Here is a 22912-nt window from a genome sequence, read left to right on the forward strand (position 1 = left end):
TCTGCCCCTGTGAACTGTGGGACCCAGGGCAGGTGAGCTGGGAGGTGGCATGTTGGAGGAAAGAACACGGGATTGGGAAGCAGGAGCCACGCCTTAGGCCTGGCCAAAAGTCCTGTAATTATATGTGTAAGGAGAAGAGACTGTGGAGGGGCAATGGGAGGTGAATGTTAGTTTGGAGGCTAGCGTAATAATCTGTGACCTTGCTACTTAAAATGTGGTTTATGTATCCGCAGCACTGACATCATGTCAAAGCTTGCTCGGAAGGCAGAATCCTGGGTTTCACCTCAAACTTACTGATGGGACTTGCTAATTGACTAGAAGGAAAGAAATACAGTCAAGGTTGACTCCTAGGTTTTTGGCTTGAGCCACTGGTTGGAGGGTGAAACCATTCTGAGATGTGGGTGGCTATGGAAGACACACATTTGGGAAAGAAAAGCGAAAGTTGACTTTCAGGGCACGGTAAGGTGGGGCTGGATGTTGGACACCCCAGTGGTGATGTCAAGGAACCACATGGATGTAAGCTCTGGGCTGCAGGGAAGAGAGCCAGGGTGGAAATAGACATGGAGAGTTCTCCACACACTGGAGGCATTTAAAGCCACGAGCTTGGGGGCTGCTGTCTCGAGATAGTAGTTGTAGAAAAGAGGACCGCCCAGACAGAGGGTTGAGTGGAGAAGGACCCACAGGAACAGGTGATGAAAAAGGAAGATGTGCAGGTGAATCTATAGCTGGGGAAGGTGAAGAGAACTAGGAGCCGAGCTTATAACTCTTCTCCCACCAACTAAGAGAAGCCTCTCCCCACCACCTCACAGAGCTCACGTGGGCCCTGGCAGGAAAGCCACAGTCCCCTGGGCCGTGTACCTGCTCTCTCCATGGCCTCTTTGTTCATGATGAGCGTGTATTCGTAAACGCCCCCCAGCACAGCCTCTGTGATGTAGTGGGTCCCGAAATCACGGAAGAGATCTCTGTACTCCCCATAACTATACTCCAGGGGCAGCAGCTTGACTCTCTGAAGGAACTCGTAATGGAGCATAAGGCTTCTGGGTTTCAGCTTGTAATGTGCTACTTCAAGGTCAGAGCGCGCGTGCAGAAATGTGCTTTTCTAAATGAAATACCGACATGGGAAAACCAGACCTTTAAAGTTAGGAATCTGGAACGAAAAGATGAACTTTACAAATATCATCCGACGTTCTTGGCCTGGGGTCATCACTCTTACGATTCCTTGAGGATATTTGAGGGAAGACGGGCCTCTTTGACAAGCTTTCATTTCTCATAAATATTATGGTGTCCTTTCAGCTTGGGAGAGCTTGCTCTTAACTTAGCTCCTCAGGGTGGCAAAGTGGGAATGAGAAGGGTAGGTGGCCAGAGGCAGAGGCAGACATGATGGGGAGCAGCAGGTGCGCCCGGGGCCACTCTGGTGGGATACGGGGCCTGCCTGCCTGCCTGCCAAGGCAGCCTCTTTGTTTGTGCTTTTCAAATTCTGAAGAAAGGCCACCCATGAAAGAGTCAAAGTGGTGCTTTAGGAAGGCAAGACATTGTAGTGTATGACAAGTCAACAAACTACAGCCTGCACCCCGGATCAGGTGCCTGGTGTTACAAATGGAGTCCTACTGGAATGCAGCCACGCCCTTTCTCGTTCATGCACTCTCCATAGCTGCCATCACCCTACAGTGGCAGAGCGGAGTAGTTGTGACAGAGACCCTAGGGTCCTACAAAGCCTAAAATATTTATCTGGCCCTTTACAGGAAATGTTTGGTGACCCCTGGTGTGGGGGCCAGACTGCAAGAGGGTGATGCTAGGTGAAGTGCAAGCATCCAGGAAATATTAGTATCACCTGAGGTGAGAGGTTCCTATGCTGGCGTGTAGGCAGAGGAAAAGGTAGGAGGGTGGGTAATGTTCACAAGGCACCCTCTGCCCCAAGCTTAAGACTTACAGCCAGTTTGACCTATCAGTTCTAGAAGGCCATGGTGCCAACCGCTTGGGCCCCTCATTGCTCCCTGACTTACGCTCACCTCACTCTAGTCCTGTCCCAGAGGCTCACGACTCTCCCTTCTTCCTTACCCTTCCAAGCGGAGCAGTGCTCTGTTTGTGATTTTTCTAAATACTATAGGTTTCCTCTCTTGCTTGGATGTTGATAAAAGCCTTCCCACTGATCTCCCTTCCTTCTCTAGCCTGCTTCACTGCTCCAATCAGAGCTGACCCCTGAAAACTCTGAGAGTACTACACGCATGCCTTGCCTCATTGTGCTTCATAGATACTGTGTTTTTTAAATTGAAGGTTTGTGGCAACCTGCATCAAGCAAGGCTTTGGGCACCATTTCCCAATGGCATTAGCTCACTTCATGTCTCTGTGTCCCATGTTCATAATTCTTGCAACACTTCAACATTTTCTTAATTATTATTTTTGTTATGGTCATCAGTGATGATGACTTGCTGAAAGGTCAGATGATGGTTAGCATTTTTAGCAGTATTTTTCATTGAGGTATGTCCATTGTTATTTTAGACATAATGCTATTGCACATTTAAGAGACTTCAGTGTAGTGTAAACATAACTTGTGTGTGCACTGGGAAACCAAAAAATTCACTTAATTCACTTTATTGTGACATTCACTTCATTGCAGTGGTTTGGAACCAAGCCTGCAATATCTCCGAGGCATACCTGTGTTATAATGCCCCTCTGGGCTTAAAACAAAACCCTGCATTGACTCTCTGTTGCCTCCAGAATAAAATCCATTCCCTTACTGTGAACATTAAGAACTCACACTCTGTCCCCTGGTAATGAAGTGTTCCTCCCCACACCTTCCTATTTCCTACCACCCACACCAGACATCAGCATCAGTCCAACTTCTCACTGTGCCCCAAATTGGCCATTTTCTTCATAACACAATTTTGCACGTGCTGTTCTTTCTGCCTTAAATGCTCTTCCCTCCCTTTTCTGCCAGATGCACATCTACTTATATTTTTAAGCACCTGCTTAGCTGCTTCTACCTATGTGACACTGTCCCTGAATTTCCCAGACACACACTCCATTCTCCAGGACGGCTCTGCACTTTGCTTATATTTCCTCTAGAGCACACACCATGCTGTATTATAACTGATAGACAAAATTAAGCATTAGTTATCTGCATACACATTTGCCTCTCCTCCTAGACTGTGAGCTTGAAGACAAGAATCAGGATGTATTTGTCTCCAGACCCCAAGTCTACTATAGTGCCCAGAACACCATAAGCATGCTATCACTGGGTATTTGGTGGGGGTGGGAAGGGGGGTGGGGAGCAGGAGAAAGGGAAGGAGTAAATAGATGGCACCCTTCATTTGCTCCCCAACAAAATACGTTCCTTCTAATCAGTCCCACCTTTCATCACTATATTTTAGTCTTAAGCACCTACTAAGTGCCATCCTAAGTCTAAAGATGAAAGGAACAGCCTCTGCCCCCAAGTGGCTCAGAGCCTAGAAGATAAGGAAAAACATGCAAAGACCATAACAATCCCGTTAACATTTACTCCTCATTTTCTGCTGGTCGGCGTTTCAGCAGCAGAGACCTTTCTGAGCCCCCCTCACCACTTTTTCCTCATATGAATCATTATAGGTGACTTGATCTCCTCCACGTTCCACTCAGATCCATTTTCTAACATATCACACTCCTGTTGAAAACGCTCAGGGACTAGAGAATAAAACGCGCCTTCCTTGCTCAGGAATTCGAGGTTCCTCAAGGCTGCCTGTCACCTGCTTCTCCAACATCATATCCCATTACTTCCCGGTCCAATTACTCCTCTCCACCAACTCATGGGCTGTGACCTTCAACTTACACGGCAGGGGGGACAAGTGATGTGACTGGTATCGTAGAAACGTCTTTCTGGCAGCACACAAATCTGAAGGGCCAAGTCGGGAGACAGGAGACCCCTTAGGGGGGCCAAGCAAGAGGTGCAAGGGTCTGGGCTAGTTAAGGTATAATCAGAGTTAGATTAAGAAATATTGGAGAGTGACACCAAAGGATTTGTGGCCAAATAATGTGGAAATGAAGAGGAGAGAGAAAGCAAAATAGGCTTCTGAAATGCTTCGCCTGGAAAAGTAGAAGGAAACAAATGCTATTTAACACAGAAAACTGGGGAGGAAGAGCTTGCTTTGGAGTGTCGGCGAGACATTGAGGTAACGATGCCCATAAGACTGTGTGGTGCAGGTCAGAGCGTAACAGGAAGGTGAGAAGCAGTGACGAAGGCGCATGGCTTGCCCTGGTGGTGGGGTGGGGTGGGGGGGTGAACAGAAGAGGTCACCCTGTGTGGCTGAGGGATAAGAACAGAAGATGGCCACGAATTAAATAAAGAGCAGGTGGGGAGATTAGAACCCAGAAGGGCAAATGATGAGGAGCAGTGACGGTGTGGTCGACTCCACCAGAGGCCCCAAGAAGTCGGAGAAGAAGAGGTTTTGGGTGACATTCTGGAGGAGAACTTCAGCTGAATGTTTAGGACAGGAAGTTAAATGGCTGGGGGCTGAAATGCCTCCAGAGATGATTTGGTCTGGAAAAGCTACTTTTCATTCAAGCTTAATGAAAACCAGGGGAGGGGTGCCTGGGTGGCTCAGTCAGTTGGGCTCAGGTCATGCTCCCTGGGGTCGTGGGATTGAGCCCTGCGTTGGGCTCCACGCTCAGTGAGGAGTCTGCTTGTCCCTCTCCCTCTGCCCCTCTGTCTGCTCTCTCTTTTAAATAAATACATCTTTAAAAAAAATCTTTAAAATAAGAAAACCATGGGATACAGCTCATTAGAAAGCAAGAAAACATAAATATAGAAGAAGAAAATAATTATATACCACTGCCTGGCCTTTCTAAAAAGTAAGTTCACCTAAGACCATGCTGCTTTTTTGTAAGAAGAATTTCAAGACAGCAGAAATATAACTGGTTGCTAGGCCTGGTAGTAATGGGGAATATAGACACGTCTGGACATGGAAATTTAAATGGATACATAGAAATTGTACTTACAGTGTGAGAGAATCGTTTGGTTCTGCTAATAAAATGTTTGCTATTACCACTTGCTCTATTGAAACCAAGTTCAACAATTCCAGGTATTTTAAAACCAAAGCCGAAACTAGACAGGCTTGCCCTTGTCTCTGTGATGTTATGTTCGAAATCCAAGTACGATTCATATTCTGTCAGTGCAAATTCGTATTTGCCTTGGGTCTAAAGGAGGAATAAAGAAAATGTTTCTTACTCCATTTGAGTCACATCAGTTCTATACAAGTCAACAGACAGCCACTGTATTCTTACGGTGTGTGAGGCTCCCGACTAGAGGCTCTGGATGCAGAAACCTGTGTTCCCCAGCCCCACGGCTCCCAGTCCGGGAGGAGAGACAGACACGGGCGAAACTCAGTGGTGGGGCTTGACTTGGGTTCACCTGGGGACTCGGCGACTTGGCTTTGGCAAAGGCACATAGGTGGAAAAGGACAGGAATTATTCTACAAAGTGTGGGGATTCTAGTGTGGTTGACCCAGAAGACGCCACAGTGAGGGGAAGGGACAGGCATTGTGAGGGAGTGTGCGGGCATCAAAATGTTGAGGTGTCCACGTTACTTGCTCTGAAATTTGGACTTAATCCAAAGACGAGCCTCTAGAAGATCACTTTGGGCATAGCACAGGGGTTGGCCTGGAAGGGATGAGTCTGGGGTCAGAGAGACAGGCCAGTGAGGAGGCTGTAAGGGGAGAGCAGCTGACAGCTGATGAGGTCTGGTCGGAGGTGGTGCAGTGAGGACGAAGTGACGTGGACGGCAAGTGCCTTCCAGAGAAACTAGAAGAGCCGTTTGCTCAAAACGCAGTGCTCATTGTTCTGTGCATAGGGTGCTGCCAAAGATACTGCCCTGATGGCCTTGGAGGGACCTGTCCCCCAGGCTCTCCACCCCCACATGTCGGCTTCTGGTTGCCTGCAGGTCCCATAATGCTCAGCTGCTGAGGAAGGGAGCAGAGTGACTCCCAGTGTGGCCTGGGGTGGAACATGCGTTCCAGCTGAGCAACCTTGGAGGACCAAGTTGACTTCCGCATGCCTCAGTTTCTTCACGTGGAACACAGAAATGATGGCTCTTCCTCCCCTTGGGCTTGTTCTGGGGACTGAGTCTACAGGGAGGAAACACACAGCGTGCCTGACGCGGCCCTCAGAAGTCAATGGCTCTGCGGAGAGGAGGCTTAGCACGTGTGTCCTGCCGGGTCGGGGCTATTTTGGACGGGATGATAAAACGGCGGCTCTGAGCTCCTCCCCTGAAAGGAGAGACCACACGGGGGTGGCAATGGGCACGGTGGGGCAGACTGTGCTTGTCCATGTCTCCTTCCTGGCCAGTATGTGTGGGGAGAAGTGGGGGAAGAGGAAGTAGGAACGTAACCCTCAGGACTGCATGATTTTAAAAGTAGAAACTCGCCCCAACTACTCTCTTGTATGCAGTTCTGCCCCTGCTCATCTTACAGACCAGGAAGCTGGGGCCCAGCGTGCAGAAGGATCTCAGCCTAAAGTAAGACTGGGACATGCGGCACAGCCAGGCCTGGAGCCCACATCCTTCCGTTGGGTCGTGTGTGTGTGTGTGTGTGTGTGTGTGTGTGTGTGTGTGTGTGTCCAGAGCCTGTCCCAAACCCCATTCTCTGTGAGCTTTGCTTTGAAGTTGGCATGTTCGTAGGAATACAGGCTTAGCTTGCTGGAGCATGCTATGACATAAAAAGCTTAGCAGAATGCGTGATTCTGATAGGTGAGGACTTGGCAATAACCTAAAGAACGCAGTGTACATGTCCTGAGGAAGTCCCCGCCCCCCCATGAAGCCACGTGCTTACTGTGTGTGTTCTGCATTGACACATGTGGGTCTCACTAATCCTCTCCCTGTAGGGCAGAAAGTTCCCAGCCCCCCATTCAAAGAGGGGGAAACAGAGGCTCAGAGCATGCAGGGTGATTTGTGCTGCAGAGCCACCACGTCTGTGAGACGCCAAATCCACAGCCCTATTTCGGTCTTCCATGCCAGCTTCGATGCTGTTGCTCGCCTAATTCTGCTCCTACGACTCTTGCTGTGACTGCACGGGGCACGCCAGCCTTGCCGCTCTGTCCTGAGGAAGGGACTGTCCAGGGGCTTCCTGGCTCTCACATACCTGTGGGGTGTAGCTGTCCACATTGTAGGGCTTCCTAAATCTCGTGTTCAGTATGTAATGGGGGGAGCATCCCCCAGCGTAATACCTGTGATCGAGCACCGGGCCCTCAAAACTGTTGGTGAACAGATTTATCCTGCACAGAAGGCATGGAAAGGGGGGAGAGGTTAGGGTCATCAGTCTATGTCATCTTCCCTGGCAGACCCTAATGAAGGAAACCCAAACTCCTGGGTACAGCATTCAAGGTCCTTGGTATGTGGTCTAAACCAGCTTTCCAGCTTCATCTCTGGCCCTTCCAGACCCTAGTCCCAGCCATTGGGAGATGCTTGTACTTCCTCCAAACTGCTCTGCTCCTTCTCGTTGCCGAGGTGCTGTTCCCTGTGCCCAGAATGCCCTTCCAGCTGCTCACTGTTTAATCTCTTCCTTGTCTTTCAAGATTGAGCTCTGTTGTTGCCTCATGGGAAGCCTTGCCCATCACTTGCTGTGCTAAGCTAGAGACCCTCCTAAGACCCCGTGCTTGCCGCGCCCCCCCCTCCGCCAAGCAGTTACCACTCTGTACTTGTATAGTTAACTTATGAGAATGGTTTAGCAAAATAGGTAGGAACAGGGACTCTGGGGCCAGATGCCTGGGCTCAAATCCCTGTCCTGTCATTTCCTAGTAATGTGACCTCAGGCAAACCAGCTACCCTCTCTGTACCTTGGTCTCCTCCTCTGGAAAATGGGCACAAGGTCTTGTGAGGATTACATATGCCCATGTTTATTAAGTGTTCAAACACGGCTCGGTCTGTGATAAATGTTTGATATTATTTGTGTGTCTGTTGTCGCACTAGACTGAGTGCCCTTGAGGGTGGTGGTTTCCTTCTTAAATTCTGTAGGATCTCTATCACAAGACACTGAACAGTTATCATTTACTGAGGGGCTAACTAGAAACAGACACAGCAGTGGGTGATGCTACATATGGATCACTTCTAAAGTGTCCTGCCAAACCTGGGGCAGCAGATGTCATTGTGTTTAGTTAGAAGGGATGACAATCCAGTCTGTAGCCTTATTTCTCACTGCCTCCTAAGGCAGGCCTCCATTCCTGACCAGCTCTGTCTTCTCTCAGCCTCTGTGCACTGGCCTCGGTTCTGGTCCTAACAGAATTGTCTCAGGCTCTCTTTCCTGTGACAGAGTTTCATGTATCGTAATAATGTCTATACATTTGTTTTATTTAACCAGCACAATGTGGTGCTTACTTTGTGGAGGCAGCAGTTGTAACCAACTTACACATCTTGGCTCCTTATAAGGATTAATCCTTAAGAGATAGGGATGATGATGATGATGATGATGCCCATTTTACAGAGGAGGAAAGTAAAGCACAGAGGGTAAGTGACCTGCCGAAGGTCTCACTGCCAGCCCACAGCCTTCCCCTCACACAAGCTGCCTCTCATTTCTCTGCTACAATCACATTAGCTTATTTGATCCTCATAGAACTTGACAGAAGGGTATTACTGATTCCCATCTACAGATGACAAAACCGAAGCCCCACACAGATACATGTGCCTCACCTGAGGTCCCACGGCCACTGAGCTGTCATTCTGTCCCCTCCTACATGGTCCAGTCTGGCTCTACTGCTGGTTTGGAATGTCCACTCCATCACCCTCTCAGTCATGTGATCCCTAGGAACTCTCTTAATTTTCCAGGCCTCAGTTTCCTTATTGAAGAGGTGGGGATTCTAATAACTAGGTTATAAGGTGGTCCTGAGAGCAGGTCTTCCCCATATAAGGAGTCTCTCTCTCTCTCTCTCCAGTGACAACCTTTAAGCAGTGAGATTTGATTTTTGTTTAGGAAGAAAGTGAATTCCACTCAGGGTTACTGTTCTCCCCACACTGCATCATATACAATGATTTCTAGTGCATGTGAGGAAGGGCTCTCACTCTTCCTCCTGGAGGCTAAGAAGCTACAGAATGTGGCAGGAAGGCAGGGCAAACACCAGGCTAGTTTGGTCCCTTCTGACCTTGCTCCTCTGATCTCTCCAGAGGACTGATCAACTCAGAGGTCCCCAGAAGATTGAAATGCAAACTGACGGCAGACCCATCTCGGAAATCCATTTCTAACTACCTAGGAGCCTAAGCTCTGGACCAGACCCTATGCTGGGCCTAGAGATACAGAAAGAGATAAAACCTCCCCTGCAAGTTGTCAGGGCACCTGGGTGGCACAGTCAGTTGAATGACTCTTAGTTTTGGCTCAGGTCATGATCTCAGGGTCGTGAGATCGAGCCCTACATCAGGCTCCAAGTGGAGTCTGCTTAAGATTCTCTCTCTCCCTCTCTCTCTACCCCTCTCCCCCACATGTAACTCTCTCTCTTTAAAATAAATAAATAATTCTTAGGGAAAAAAACCCACACAAAACACCTCCCCTGCAAGTTGTCAGTAGGATTCAGAGGTAATGCTTAGAAAGCAGCTAACAGTCACATAACAGGTGTTAAAAGGTTCACCCCCAGCCGTGGCGTGAAGCCAGTATGGTCTCCATGCACAGCTCTGTCCCTGGTGTTCCTAACCCGGCCCTCCGTGTGGCCTCTATCTGTCCCCAGGACGTGCTCCTGGAGCTCCCTGGAGCCTTCTTCAGAGAGCAGCTACGAGCATCCACTTCCACTACAATCTCTGTTCAGAAAGGAAGAAAGGAGCAGCAACTCTGTTAATATCCTCCGCCCCCTTCCTCTCCTCCAGACTTACATTCAATTCTGTGCCTTCCCACCTACACAACAGGAGGACAGTAACTTACCCACTGGCCAGACGACCAATTGCCCAGTATTGGTCCATTTCATGCTGACATTTTTTATAAATCCTCCTACAGTTTGCTTCGTCGGACTGGTCTCCACAGTCATTGTCCCCGTTGCAGAGAAGTCTGCGGTTTACACACCTCCCTGGAGGGAGAAAGGGGGTTACCCATAGTCACGTGGCTGCCAAGAGGGGAATGAACACGGTGTGAGCACCTACAATGTGCCAGACATTTTGCTGGGCCTTTCAGGCCATTTTGATTAGTCCTTTTGTATCAGGGTGGGTCAGTGCTGCATTTCTGAATGCACTTGGAGGGGAGATTATTAAGGGTGGGGAAAGGGAAAGTGTCTGCATGGCCGGGATCAAAGCGGCCAGACAGGAGGGAAGTCTAGACTTCTTTCCCTGGGGCTGCAAGGGGAGGTGGGTTTGGTGGGTCCTGCTAGCTATGTGACCTTCCACAGGTTACCTGACCGCCTCCCTGCCTCAATTTGCTCATCTGTAAAATGGGGAGGTCATCATACCTACCCTCCGGGGATTGTTGGGGGTTTAAATGAATAAATGGAACAGCAGTGGCTCGTGGTAAGTGCTAGCTAAGTGTTATTCCTCTTATTAGTGTTTTGGTGGGCCAGATGCACATGGCTGGTAAATATCTGCAGCAGGACTGGAAACTGTAACTTTCTAATCACAAATTCTTCCCACTAAACAGCACTGCCTTCAACACCATAGCCCTTTAGATTATTTTTAAACTCTAAAAATATTTGGGCCCTATGTTCAAGATCTGCAGACTTTTGCTTCCTTTAAATGCTTCCCACCCCCGACCCCCTCGACTTGACTCCCTCTCCTATTTGTATATTTTTGGGAGATAAAACCTGTAAGACAGGTGACCCTTTTTCCTTAGATGTGTCTGATCATTTTTAACCAATATTAAAAGCAGAAGAATATAAATCTGGTCTTCAAATGTTTCTTATAAGACACTTAAACTAAAGCCTGCCTGAATAACCATTATGGCTTTGGTCAGAATCATGGAACACTGGCCATTATGAGTCCATGGACACACTGTAAAAGTCTTTCAGATTTATTACACAGAATTCTGCATTTGCAATAAGTGCTGGAAATGGCTCTAAAAATCTCTAACTCTTTCTTGAAAAATCCTGAAGCACAGTCCACATGGGTACAGTGAATGTAGAGAGCTGCAACTCCCATCTAGATAATTTGGGTCAAAATACTCATATTTTTGCTGGAGACTTGGAGGAATAGAGAGGCATAGGTTTGCTTGAATTCATGAGATGAATGAGTTGCAAAGACAAGTGTTTACTTGGTTCCGCAGCAGATGATTATTTGTTTGTACGCTCCTTCCTGCCCTCTGTCCATCCATCCATGCTTTTTCTCCTCCCTTCCCTTAATCAAAAATTTTTACTGACTGTATCACACCTTAGGGGCTATGCTGTACTTGGTGATGCAGAAATGCAAAAGTCAAGAACTACCTCTGCAAAAATTGTTCAGTGATAAACGATCTAACCATCCTATGTAACTGTTGTAGGTTCTCTGTGTTATACTGAGTCCCAAGCCTCCGAGCGAGCCATCAGGGCTCACAGCCTGTAAAGAGCGTTCAGATCCACTGTGTCCCTTGATGCTTAGAGCATGCTTATAAGGTGTTCACGTCACTTCCAATTTTCTGTTGAGAGGACCAACACGCAGAAAGGTTAAGTGACTTCTCCTAGGTCACAAAGTCAAAAGAAGCCTTGACTCAGGATTACTGATTCTAGCATGCATACTTTTGGTGTCCTTCATGTCAGCAAATGCAATTTGCATTCCCCAATTTCTAATCACAGCTCCTCTACTTACCTGCTGTCTGATCTTGAGCAAGAACTTCCCCAAGTCCCAAGTTCCTAATTCATTAAATGGAAATAATATTAACACCTACTTTATAGGGCTGTTTTTGTGAAATAATACATGTAAAGAGAGATCAAGGAGGCCTCCTGGTCTGACACATGACTCTAACCTTGAGCACTAGATAATGGCCAGTCCCCCCACCATCAGGCATCATCACCTCATTTGCTAGATTTCCCCTCCCACTCCTGCATCCCTTTATACCTGTCTGTGCACACACAAAGCCTTCACATCGCACTTGACTTCTGCATGGTCTGCTGGTAACACAGTCTTCAACTTCCTTGTCAGAGAAGTTACACGGTTCCCCATAGAACTGAGAGGGCTGGAGCAAGTAGGCATGTCTGTACTATGGCAAAGAGGAGCAAGGTGAACCAAGGGCAGAGCCTCAGGGACCTCAGGAACTGAGGATACACTCAAGGGTCCATGTTGCAAATGGCTGTTTGTGTGACTGTTTCAACTAGACTGTGAGCTCTCTGAGGGCAGAGAGCTTGCCTTTGATGTCTGCAGCAGCAGTGATCACTAAGGATTTGTTGAATGTGAGAAAAGCCTGGGCTTCAGAGTCGAAAGGTAAGTAGACTGATGTAGCCAGTTCAAAAACACAAAACCACAATTGCTCAGCTTGATTACTCCAATGGGTTGATTCAAGTATTCTTGTTTATTCCGTATCTTATAAATGAAAAAGCAGGCACATCTGACTCGGATACTTTGCAGTTATGTGATGTTGGCAAGTTACTTTACCTCTGTGATCTCAATTTGTTAATCTACAAAATAGGGGTAATGAATTACCTAAATGTACAGTTATGGAGTTTCAATTACATATGCGATTTCTATATGAAATCTCATTATGTTGTCTGGTACATAGTTGGCACACAATTTCTTGTACTTATTTTTCTTTATTATTATTTATAATTTGTAGCAGTCAATATTCCTCTAACTTCCTGTTTGTTTATTCCAAGAATACTGAATTTCCAGAACATTAATTGAGCCACCCAATGTTGAAAAAGGGAGGTGTATATGCTTGCCTTTTTTTTTTTTTTTAAATTGAAGTATAGTTGACAATGTTACTCGTTGGTGATAAGTGTGTAACATAGTGATTCCACAACTCTGTACATTATGTTATGCTCACCACAAGTGTAGCTACCATCAGTCACCGTACAATACTATTACAATACCATTGACTATATTCCCTATGCTCTACCTTTCATTCCTGTGACTAATTCATCCCATAACTGCTTATTTGTTTGTTTTTAATCATAGTCCTGCCCTCTAGCCTGCCCTCAAGGAGGTCATCGCAGATGGTAGTGGTAGTAATGGTAGGCACCAGGCAGTGACAACAAGGTGTGATGGCCGCCGTGATTGAGGAAGGACAGAGTCGCTCTGTAAATTGATAGGGGCATCCCCGATGCAAACTCAGGAGATGGTGAAGTCACAACTAAGCTGAGACCCAAAAGATGAGTACAGCTGTCAGGCAAACAGGAAGAAGTGGTGTAAGGAGGGTAGAGAAGAGTAATCTGGGTAGAGAAAATTGCTATACCAAACCTGAGAGACTAGAGTGTGCCTCGTTCCCAGAAAACAAAAAGAAATTCATCATGGCTGGAGACAAGAGTATAAGAGGGCAGATGGACAGAGCTAGAGGGAGATATAGCCAGGGGGCAGGTAATGCAGAGCCTCCCAAGCCTCAGGTAGGTTAGATTTAGTATTTTACTACGAGGCAATGAGAAACAATTATGGGGGTGGGGGAGTAATCAGAGTTGGTGGCTTCCAAATCTTAGTTGTAGGTAGGAGTTTGATGCAACAAAAGGATACAAACCAGGAGAGCAGCCCCTCTGAAGAATGCCATGTTAATCAACCATAGTTATTACTTGTATGGCATCTGGAAATCCACCCTCCGCCACCCAGCAAAATACAGACAATCACTCGCCCATGCTCCTTTGCATTTCCAGAGGGTCTTTCTTCCTGGAAGGCAGCGGCTGACAGGGCAGAGATGAGGTCTGCAAAGAAGATTGCTGGAAGGCCAGCCCAGTCTCCAAAGACAAAATGGGTTTGAGGAGTGTGAAAATGATAGAAGAGAGACATCGCGCAATTCCGGTGGAAAGGTTTTGATAAAGCCCCAGCCAGTGACCCTGCAGAGAGTGATGACACCCAGCGAAGGCAAGAGCGTAGTGAACTCCGAGTGAAGAGCTCCATCCAGCTGGCTGGCTGGCTGGCTGACGCTGAGTCACCCTGCTTTATGGCGTAGATGAAGCAATTCCACAGATAATTGGATCGATGTTGATAACTTCAGCAATAAAGCCCACTTTGGGAACTGAATGATCCCGCGTGGCTCTCCACAAAGATCCAGTTAACCGTGTAAATATCCTGGGCCCACTTTTACAGCCTCATTAGGGTCTTAGCCCATAGCTGCTTTGATGTCCCGAGGAGTTGGGGAAATGGCAGCCATTCTCTTTTCTCTGACACATCTGCTCTGCTCGCAGCTGGGATCCTGGAACAGCCCTCTTAAGACAAGGGAACCTAAGAGATGAGGGATCATCTGGACAAATACTGAAGAGATGTGTTTTTTTGTGGGAGAACACTAGACAAGAAGCCAGAAGCCTGAGGTCAAGGCCTGTTGTTACTTGCTACCAGGTGAACCTGATAAAGCACCTGCTCTGAGTCTCTGTTTACCTACCTGCCTCATGGGAAGTGTCACAGGGGTCTTCCCTTCCTTACAGAAGGATCAGAAAATATCATGAGATCAAACAGCACATATTTATGGAGCTCTTATTATGTTCTAGAAATTGGACTACACTGAAGATATGGAATTGAATAAACCTTCAACAGCCCGCCATTTCATGGAAAGGTAAATAATTAAGGAAGAGTAAATGACAGGAAGAGCAGGGAGCTTTTATGGCTCATGGAAGGTTGCCCATCCGACTGGGCTGAGAAGTCAAGGAAGAGCTCAAAAGAGGTGGCTTATAAGCAGAGTTTCAAATCATGAGTAGGTGTTGGCCAGTGATAGAAGTGGGAAAGGTCACTCCAGCCTGAGAAAACAGCATGAATAAAGGCAGAGAGAGAATGAGAAATGGTCAGAGAGAGGCAAGTGTTCTGTGTGCTGGAGTGGGCATGTTTTACGGAGACATCAGCCAGGTCCGCGTCATGGGGGGCCTTGAATGCCATGAGTCTGGATTTGAGCCTAAGGGCCACGTGTGGACTTCGGATGATTCCAAGCTGGGAAAAGACAAGCCAGACGTGCATTTTTGATAGCTCCCCTGCTTCCACCATGAAGATGGATTGGAAGAGCAACACTGGAGGCAGGAAGTCTGATCAGGAAGCTGTTAACATGAGCAAGGAGAGCTGTGCTAGGAGAAAAACTGGAAGGCTGAAGAAAGGATCAACTACTTGGCAGCACAGAGGAAAAGAATTCATTCATTAAATAAACCAACATTTATCGAGGTCCTACTATGTGCCAGGGACTGTCGGCACTGCCTCAGCCAATCCTGCTGAGAGGGCTTCTGGAAGCTTAGAGCTCACCCAAGGCCCGAGTACTTACCCTTTTCTTCTGACAGGGATCACACGTGGTCCAGGAGGACCAGCTGGACATTTCACAATTAACAGGCATCAGCATGACACCCACACTCCGCGTCTGTCTGCTCTTAGCAAGGCTCACATTGACTGCGTTCGACTCAAGAGAGTGTGGCCTTCCAGCTCTAAAGGGTCATCATGAGAGGACAGAGCCAAGTGTCAGAAGAGGATTAAGTATACATACCACCACCTACTCACCCATTCAGCAAATATATATTTGCTCAATTGTGTGAGGCTATTAGTTTATCATTCAAGTGTAGGTTAATGCACCCAGCGAACAGTTACTGACACCCATAAGTGCTTTACAGTTGGGCTAGCTATGGTGGAAAGAGTACTGAACTCAGAGCAGAAGACAGTCCATCAGCAGCTGGGGGACCTTGGTGTGCTTTTCCCACCGGTGTGAGTTTCACTTTTCTCTTCTATATAATGGGAGAATCAGACCTGTCTCACAAGGTTCTCTCTAGGATTAACTAAGAAAGTACATGTAAACACTTTATAAACTCTAAATTGCTATAGATATGCAGGGAATACAACCACAGCTGGATACAGGACTTTAAGCAACCTCCCCACCACCCCACTGTGGGCCTCTGTGTTATGCCCTGGGAAAGGAGAGTTTGGACTGGATTTTTTTTTTTTTTTTTAGGGAGAGAGGAGGGGGAGGGACAGAGGGGGAGAGAGAGAGAGAGACTCTTAAGCAGGTCATCCAGCACAGGGCCTGATGCCAGGCTTAATCTCGGGACCCTGAGTTCATGACCTGAGCCAAAATCAAGATTCAGATGCTTAACCAACTGAGCTACCCAGATGCCCCTGGACTTGATGGTCTATAAGGCACTCTCTCATATTAAGAGTCCATGAAACATTTGCTGAGAAGCAACAACATTCAGGGTACTGTGCTACAGGGGACATAGGGAAATATAGAACACAGGTTCTGCCTTCTGGAACTCACAGTTTGTCTTAGGATAGGAAAAGAGAAACACGTCTCATGTCTTAATTGTTTGGGACTTTATCCAGTAGGCAAGGTTTTTAAGTACACAGGCTCCATGGCCAGAGCTTTGCTTTGGGGGCTATAGTGTGGAGACTGGCAGGGGTGCAGAGAGCCTAGACATAGGACAAGCATGTAGGAGGCTTGTGCAGTAGCACCAAGGACTGATGTGAACTTGAACTCTGATAGTGTCTAGGGGAGAGCACCTGGAGAGAACAGGTATATGAAGCACTGCTCAGGTGGAATGGATAGAATGCAAGAGGAACAGGTTAGGGCTGATGCTTGTTTCCAGTCTGAGTGTGTGCATGAGGGAGGAACACAGGAGCAAAAGAGCTTGTTGGGGAAGATGCGGTTGGGACACGCTGAGTTCCAGGTGCTCATGGAACACCTATGTAGGATATTCGGCAATTAGTTCCCATGTGGGTTTCATACTCAGAAGAGAGATTTTTCACCAGATATACAGATCTGATCATGCAAAGCTATGGCAGAGGGTAAGATCGTTCTTGAGAGGAGGGGCAGGCCAGAGGTAAGTCCTCGGGGAACATCAACACCACCAGCAGACCAAGAAACACTGGTGCCCTGGCAGTCCTGAGCACGGGCAGCACAGAGCATGAGTGGGGATGTCAGTGAGGCCGGGGAAGGGGGTGGAGGGAGGGAGGCAGACAGTGTCACATCTGCAGAAGAGTCAAGCGACATGAGACCTAAAATATGTCTAGAGAGTAAGGCAATATTTTTGTTGAGTTCTTGGCACTCGGTGAGACATTCAGTAAAAGGGTGAATAAATGACCATGTCAGTGAATCTGTCTCGGCCTCCCGTTTCCCCACACGTAATATGATGGGTGTATTATGATTTTACTTTTCTTCCAATGGAAAGAGCATACAACAGTATAAAATCCCTTGTAATCTGTGCTCCTTTTCAAGGCACAAGAGATGAGAAAGAAAACAGATTTGCTGAGCAACCAGGACACGTCAAGCCCTGTGAGAGGTGTCTTACCCATACTAGAGTTCTCACAGCAATGTGAGAAGACACTGCCACTTGGACAGATGAGGGAAATGCCCGAGAGCCACACAGCTGGTACGCGGTGATCTTGGGGTCTGAGCTGAGGTCTGTTTAACTCTAGTGCCTCTGTATCCATTTCCCCATGCTGCCTGCAGAGGAACCAGGCCAGCACCTACACCCTGGTGCCCTCCTTCTCTATGCAAAGTTTCTTTCATCCCCGTGTCCGAGATTGAGTCATTAGGGAGAGCATCATATAGTTTCCACCGACTCAAATACATAGTACATCACTCCAGACAAGGTCATTAACAATACATTCTCACTTGGCAAAAGTCCTAAAAAGAGGATAATATTAACTACAGTGAAATCCATCTCCACAACTGCCCCAGAGACCAGCAAAAATCAATTGCCTAGTAAAGTTGGATCTTTAACGAAAGGTCAAAGACTCTTCCTGGAAACCACAGGTGGATACTTTAAAATGGTTACTTGAGGCAGGATGCTGCACACCAGTGGTGGTGGTGGGTGGGGGGCTCGGAATTTGCTCTTATCTACTAATTTGCCCAGGTTTGACAAAACAATATTGTCTGTGATTCAGCTTCTCCTAAGTATATATTTGACAGCTCAGCAGGGTACCTTCTTCCTGTTTCAACTCAGAAGCAGTTACATTGTGTTTTCAGCAACTATCAACCCAATTCTGGGCCACAGTTGAGACTGAGTGGGTAAGTAATGCAAACACACACACTTTTAAGAGTCACAATTATTTTCCTCTCTAAGATCTGAAAGCCTGTTAATAGGCAAGATGATCGTTTTCAGAAGGAACTTGGTTAAAAAGTGGTGACAGCCACCAGATCTCTCATTTTTGCACCCCATTTGCATTATGGAGGTGGCAATATAATGAAGTAATCAGCTGAATAAATAGTATGTTTGTCAATTACATGGGTTAGGATGCGTGTGGTTTATTAGTACTACAAAATGCAAGTCTGAAAGAAAGGCTGGCATTAAGTTGTATCTGTAAATCCTTGCCTCTGTGTAGGGATACAGCACGTTCCTTTCACGCCTAGGGATTTTTACAGAAACAAACCAGATGGACCTTTGGGCCAGCTGAATTGACTGTCATTCAAAAGGTATGTTTTTAATGTTGAAAACTTAAACATGCCCAGAGAAGTACAGAAAGTAAAATAATAAACACTCACGTACTCATGACACAGGATTGCCAATTATTAACATTTTGGCATATTACCTTCAAGTCTTATTTATTTATTTGAGAGAAAGCGGAGGATGGGCAGAGGGAGAGAGCGGGAGAATCTCAAGCGGACTCCGCACTGAGCACGGAGCCTGATGTGGGGCTCTATCCCACGACCCTGAGATCATGACCTGAGCCGAAATCAAGAGTCAGACGCTCAACCGACTGAGCCAACCAGGCGCCCCTAGTCTTTCATTTTTTAAGTAAAAAAATAACCCCATACATTTCATATCTGCATGTGATACCAACTGCAATTCCATTTCCTTCTCCTCCTTTTCAGAAGGAACTATTGTCAGGAATTTAAATGTATCTCTTGAGTCCTTTAAATATTTTTACATATATATACATATGTGCAATAAAAGCAGGGCTTTTGTGTCCTTACCCATACTGTGCATATTATTGTGCAAGCTGCTTCTGTCAGTCAACACTCTATGTCTGAGCCTAATACTTGTTGATTCATAAAGAGATCTAGTTCATTTCTTTTACCTAGATGTTCCATCAAAGGACATAAATTGCATTCGATTTATTCTTTTTTTTTTGAAGGACATTTACATTTGCCCAGTGTTTTGCAATTGCAGATAATGCTACAATAAACACCCTTCTAGAAGCCCTTGGAACATATCCCTCTACAGAAGGAATGGCAGGGATGCACCTTTCCTCAAGGTGTATAGAACGCTGCAGCCAACATTAGGACATTTCACAGGGTCCCTGTCTCCTCTCTTTCTAACAGGAGTCTCTGATCAAAATAAAGATGGATCCATCGAGTAAGGCAGGATTAGGTCAGCAGTAAATTGCAAGCTATCAGCTTATATAGATGGGGTGTGTCAATATATTTTGGCTTTCTGTAGAAATGCACAACAACTTTCTTGTCACACACAATTTGTTAGGCAGTTACATCCCTTCCACAACTAGCGTCCTTCCTCTTTGCTAGAAGGGGCAGCTTCTGGGCGGCAGATTTTCAATTTCTCCTCTCTCTGTCAGTGGCGGTTGTAGACATGAAATTTAAAGCAACAGCTCAAGGTAACAAATGTGTGGCCCAGAGATAGAGAAACAGCATAGGGGCCCAGCAAGTCAGATACACCATGCAGCCCGAGAGGGGATTAGGCATGTGAGAGGCAGGATGGTGCAGGGATACTCAGGAGCTCTGGAAGCAGAAAAAAACTTGGATTTGAATCCATATTCTCTTCCAGATGAAGTGAGTAGCCTTGTGAGTTCCATTATCTCTCAATCTTAGTTTCCCTCTCTGTAAAACTATAAACAGTAGCACTTACCTCAAATAGCTGGGAGGGATTAGAGCTAATGTATCTAAGTGCCTGGCCCAGAGGGGCAATAAATAAACAACCAATGTTATGAAAATGTGATGATTTCATCTGACTTGATTATAAGAAGAACTAAAGACAAAAACCTTTCTCAGCTAACAGGAGGGAGGTCTCAGCTTCTCCTGTTTCAGAACCGAAGACTGTTCTTCCACTCCAAGCATGGAATTCAAATCCATGCTGTGTTCAGGACTGGAAATCATGCGGAGAGGCCGGAACACCAAACCTGGATCCAGGTATGGGTTTGAGACTGATGAAACATCAGGGAATCTCTTCTGCTCTTTGAGGATCATTTTGCTATTCTACATAGCGTGAATAAGAGATAAAGAAGGACTTGGCAGCTTGGGGCCAAGTTGAGATTCTTGATAATCATAATAGCTATTATTTGTTGAGTGCCCAGTGTGTAGTGAACACTCACCGTCCTGGTTTTAGGGGCAGTGCCCAATGGCAGTTGAGTGCTCAGCAGAGCTGAGACCAAGGCGCATGTCCAATGGGTATTAGTGCTCCTCACATTAAGTGGGAGGTTGTGCTCAGACAGCATTTATGGAATGAATAAAAGGAATGGCACTAACAGTCCTTCTCAGGGGGTTGCTCACAAGGTTGCTTCCCAGAGGGTTGCTGGGATACCTGAGTGCTTCAGTATTCGTGGTTAGGGAGGATCATGTACAGGGAGAATCCCCCCATTGCCAAGTCACTGGGACTTCCTTCACTGGAGCCCAAGTTTGAGCTCCCACTCAGATATTTTCTTTAGCCTGTTTTATATCCTATTAACAATTCGAAAAATGATGAAATAAATCAGTTAGCATTTATCTGCTGGGAACATACCGATTGTGTGTGGAGGCAGGGGGAGAGCCAGTGAGCGAGCAAGAGCACCTGAGAACCCAAAGAGTTTGGGTTGATGAGCAGGTATAGTGGGTCCCTCTCATAAATTAAGATCATTGACGTGAGTTGGCTCTTTTTTTCCATACATAACAAACCTTCTGCATAAAGAACCACACCAGGCCTTTGTTCAGAGCACAGAACAAGTATCCTATTCTTCTCAGTGTGACAAAATACATTTAAACATGTCAGTTTCTTCTGGGAACTCTTGTTGAAGTCAGATGCTTGGTTCCACAATAATTTGAAGACAGTTGTTGATATTATTTTATCAAATGCATGCAAATTGCTTCGAGAGATGTTCCTTATTCACTAGGCGCAGGACAAAGAGGCGGTCAGCATTATGTGGCTTTATAGTCCCTGTCACGTTATTGATTGGGGAATCATTTGTAACCGTCACTTACCTGGAGCCAGATAAACTGAGAGAACCCAGAGCAGCACAGAGAAGAATCAGCTCTGCTGAGGCCCTCCAAGCCGGCAGCCCAGATGTCTTCATTTTCAGTCTGTGACGGAGCTTCTGCTGGGACTCCTAGGTCCATGAAAAGTCTGCACAAGGAGCATGGCAGTCAGCTTCTGTCCCCATAGAGCAAACAGTTCAGCAAAGTCAACAGAAAGCCAGCAGTGACCGGAAACCTCTTAGACTTTGCACAGATGGAAACTTACCCATGACTCTGGACACCAGGGAGAACAAGGGAAAACTCTATGGAGGGGGAGTAGCCAAGAGGACAGGCTGTCTGTGGGGGCTATGGGCTTGAGGTCCAGACTGCCTGGGTTCAAATCCTTTCTCTGCCACTTACTCCCTTTGTCAGCGCAGGCAAGTCACTTTACCTCTATGCCTCAGTTTCCTCACTTGCAAAGTGGGGAGGCTTAAGTAAAGTAACAGAAGTAAAGTGAGTAGAAGGGGCCCATGTTAAACCCTCAGATATGTGAGCTATTACTACGAAGTGGTGGGCAGGGTTGGAAGGGCAGCCAAGCTCTGCAGTTTTGCCTCTTCCCAGCTCTGTGACTTGGCACAAGCTGACAAGAGGCTGTAGAGCTCTAGAACCTGTCTACCTCTGTTCCTATTCTCTCTGTGTGTTTCACTAGCTGGGTGACCCATGCATGGCAAATCATTAGCCTCTCTGAGCCTGACTTAACCTCATCTATAAAAAAAAGAATAATAATAGCACCCAACTCACAAGGTTGTTGCGAAGACTCAATACATCTTAGTATTTACAACACTTTGGATAGTGCCTGGCACATTCTCTGTGCCTTCTCTACGAGTGAACTGGCGTTTTTATTGACAGTCTCTGATTCCGTTTTCTCACCTGTGAAACTTGGAGGGCCGTGCTTACTTGTCAGAGTCGGGGGGGTCAGATGGGATACTAAATACGAAAATGTTTCACAGTAGGCAAATACGCGGTATTGTGATTATATAGCCTACGTGGAACTTCGCTGGAATTCGGGGGAAATAGAGAGCTTCCCGAGCTCACTGAGAAGTGTGGTAGAGGACTTGTACTGGCAGACTTCACCTATGTCTCCCATATTTGCTAGTAACCCTATATAAGCAGCACAAGCAGTAGCAACCTGAAAAGAGTTCCATAAACACCACTCCGCTTCACCGATCACCTATCCCACATTACAGGTCAGGAGGACTCACTGTCTTCCCTCTAGGGTTGAACACAACAAAGGCAGGTGCCATTCCTGTATGGTGAACCAACCTGCTTGATTTGAGCCCAGACGAGTGTCTCGCTTTCGACTTGTCATTATTCTGAATAGCACACCAACGGCCCTGTCATTTCTATGTGGCCTTCCTTCCCCTTAAATGGGATTAAAGGAAAATGTCACCCAAGGCTCTCTTGCAATGGTCTAATCCAAGCAAAAGTGCATCTCAATACCTCTACAAATGATTCCCAGAGGACCTGTGACCCGATGTTGGATGGGTGTCTTCACATTTTCAGTTCCAGCGTGGACACAGTGTCAGCCCCACCTCTCAGCTGGGCACCTGCCCGGCCGGTGGTGAGGCGCACTGGCGTGGGGGAGTGGGGTTGGCAGCAGCACAGCCCAGACTCGGAGGCAACGTGCAAATGGCCACGCTCTCAAACATAGCTCCCTGAAAACCATCACTGACTCCTCAGAATCAACAATTTAAAGTCCAAACTGCACTGACCTGGCATTTATGAAACCAATCTGTAGCGCATAAAGG

At 46.8% G+C, this 22912-nt stretch overlaps 1 protein-coding gene across 4 annotated transcripts in view; it reads right to left on the bottom strand.

Moving 5' to 3' along the window:
* Positions 1-21321, bottom strand: part of C8B (complement C8 beta chain) — a 39716-nt gene extending 18395 nt beyond the window's left edge. For 3 of the 4 annotated variants that reach the window (XM_027581682.2, XM_027581678.2, XM_027581673.2), the window contains exons 1-7: positions 21132-21321; positions 15282-15438; positions 11957-12098; positions 9867-10008; positions 7107-7239; positions 4972-5169; positions 859-1099 (exon numbers count right to left, since the gene is read on the bottom strand). In XM_027581682.2, coding sequence (XP_027437483.1) covers positions 859-1099; positions 4972-5169; positions 7107-7239; positions 9867-10008; positions 11957-12098; positions 15282-15438; positions 21132-21223 — 1105 coding nt within the window. In that variant the 5' untranslated portion in view covers positions 21224-21321. The remainder of the gene's footprint in view (positions 1-858; positions 1100-4971; positions 5170-7106; positions 7240-9866; positions 10009-11956; positions 12099-15281; positions 15439-21131) is intronic. The other variant, XM_027581667.2, reaches the window with a different exon arrangement.
* Between the last annotated feature and the right edge of the window lie 1591 nt (positions 21322-22912).

Source organism: Zalophus californianus, chromosome 4 (assembly GCF_009762305.2).
Source record: "Zalophus californianus isolate mZalCal1 chromosome 4, mZalCal1.pri.v2, whole genome shotgun sequence".
Taxonomy (NCBI): domain Eukaryota; kingdom Metazoa; phylum Chordata; class Mammalia; order Carnivora; family Otariidae; genus Zalophus; species Zalophus californianus.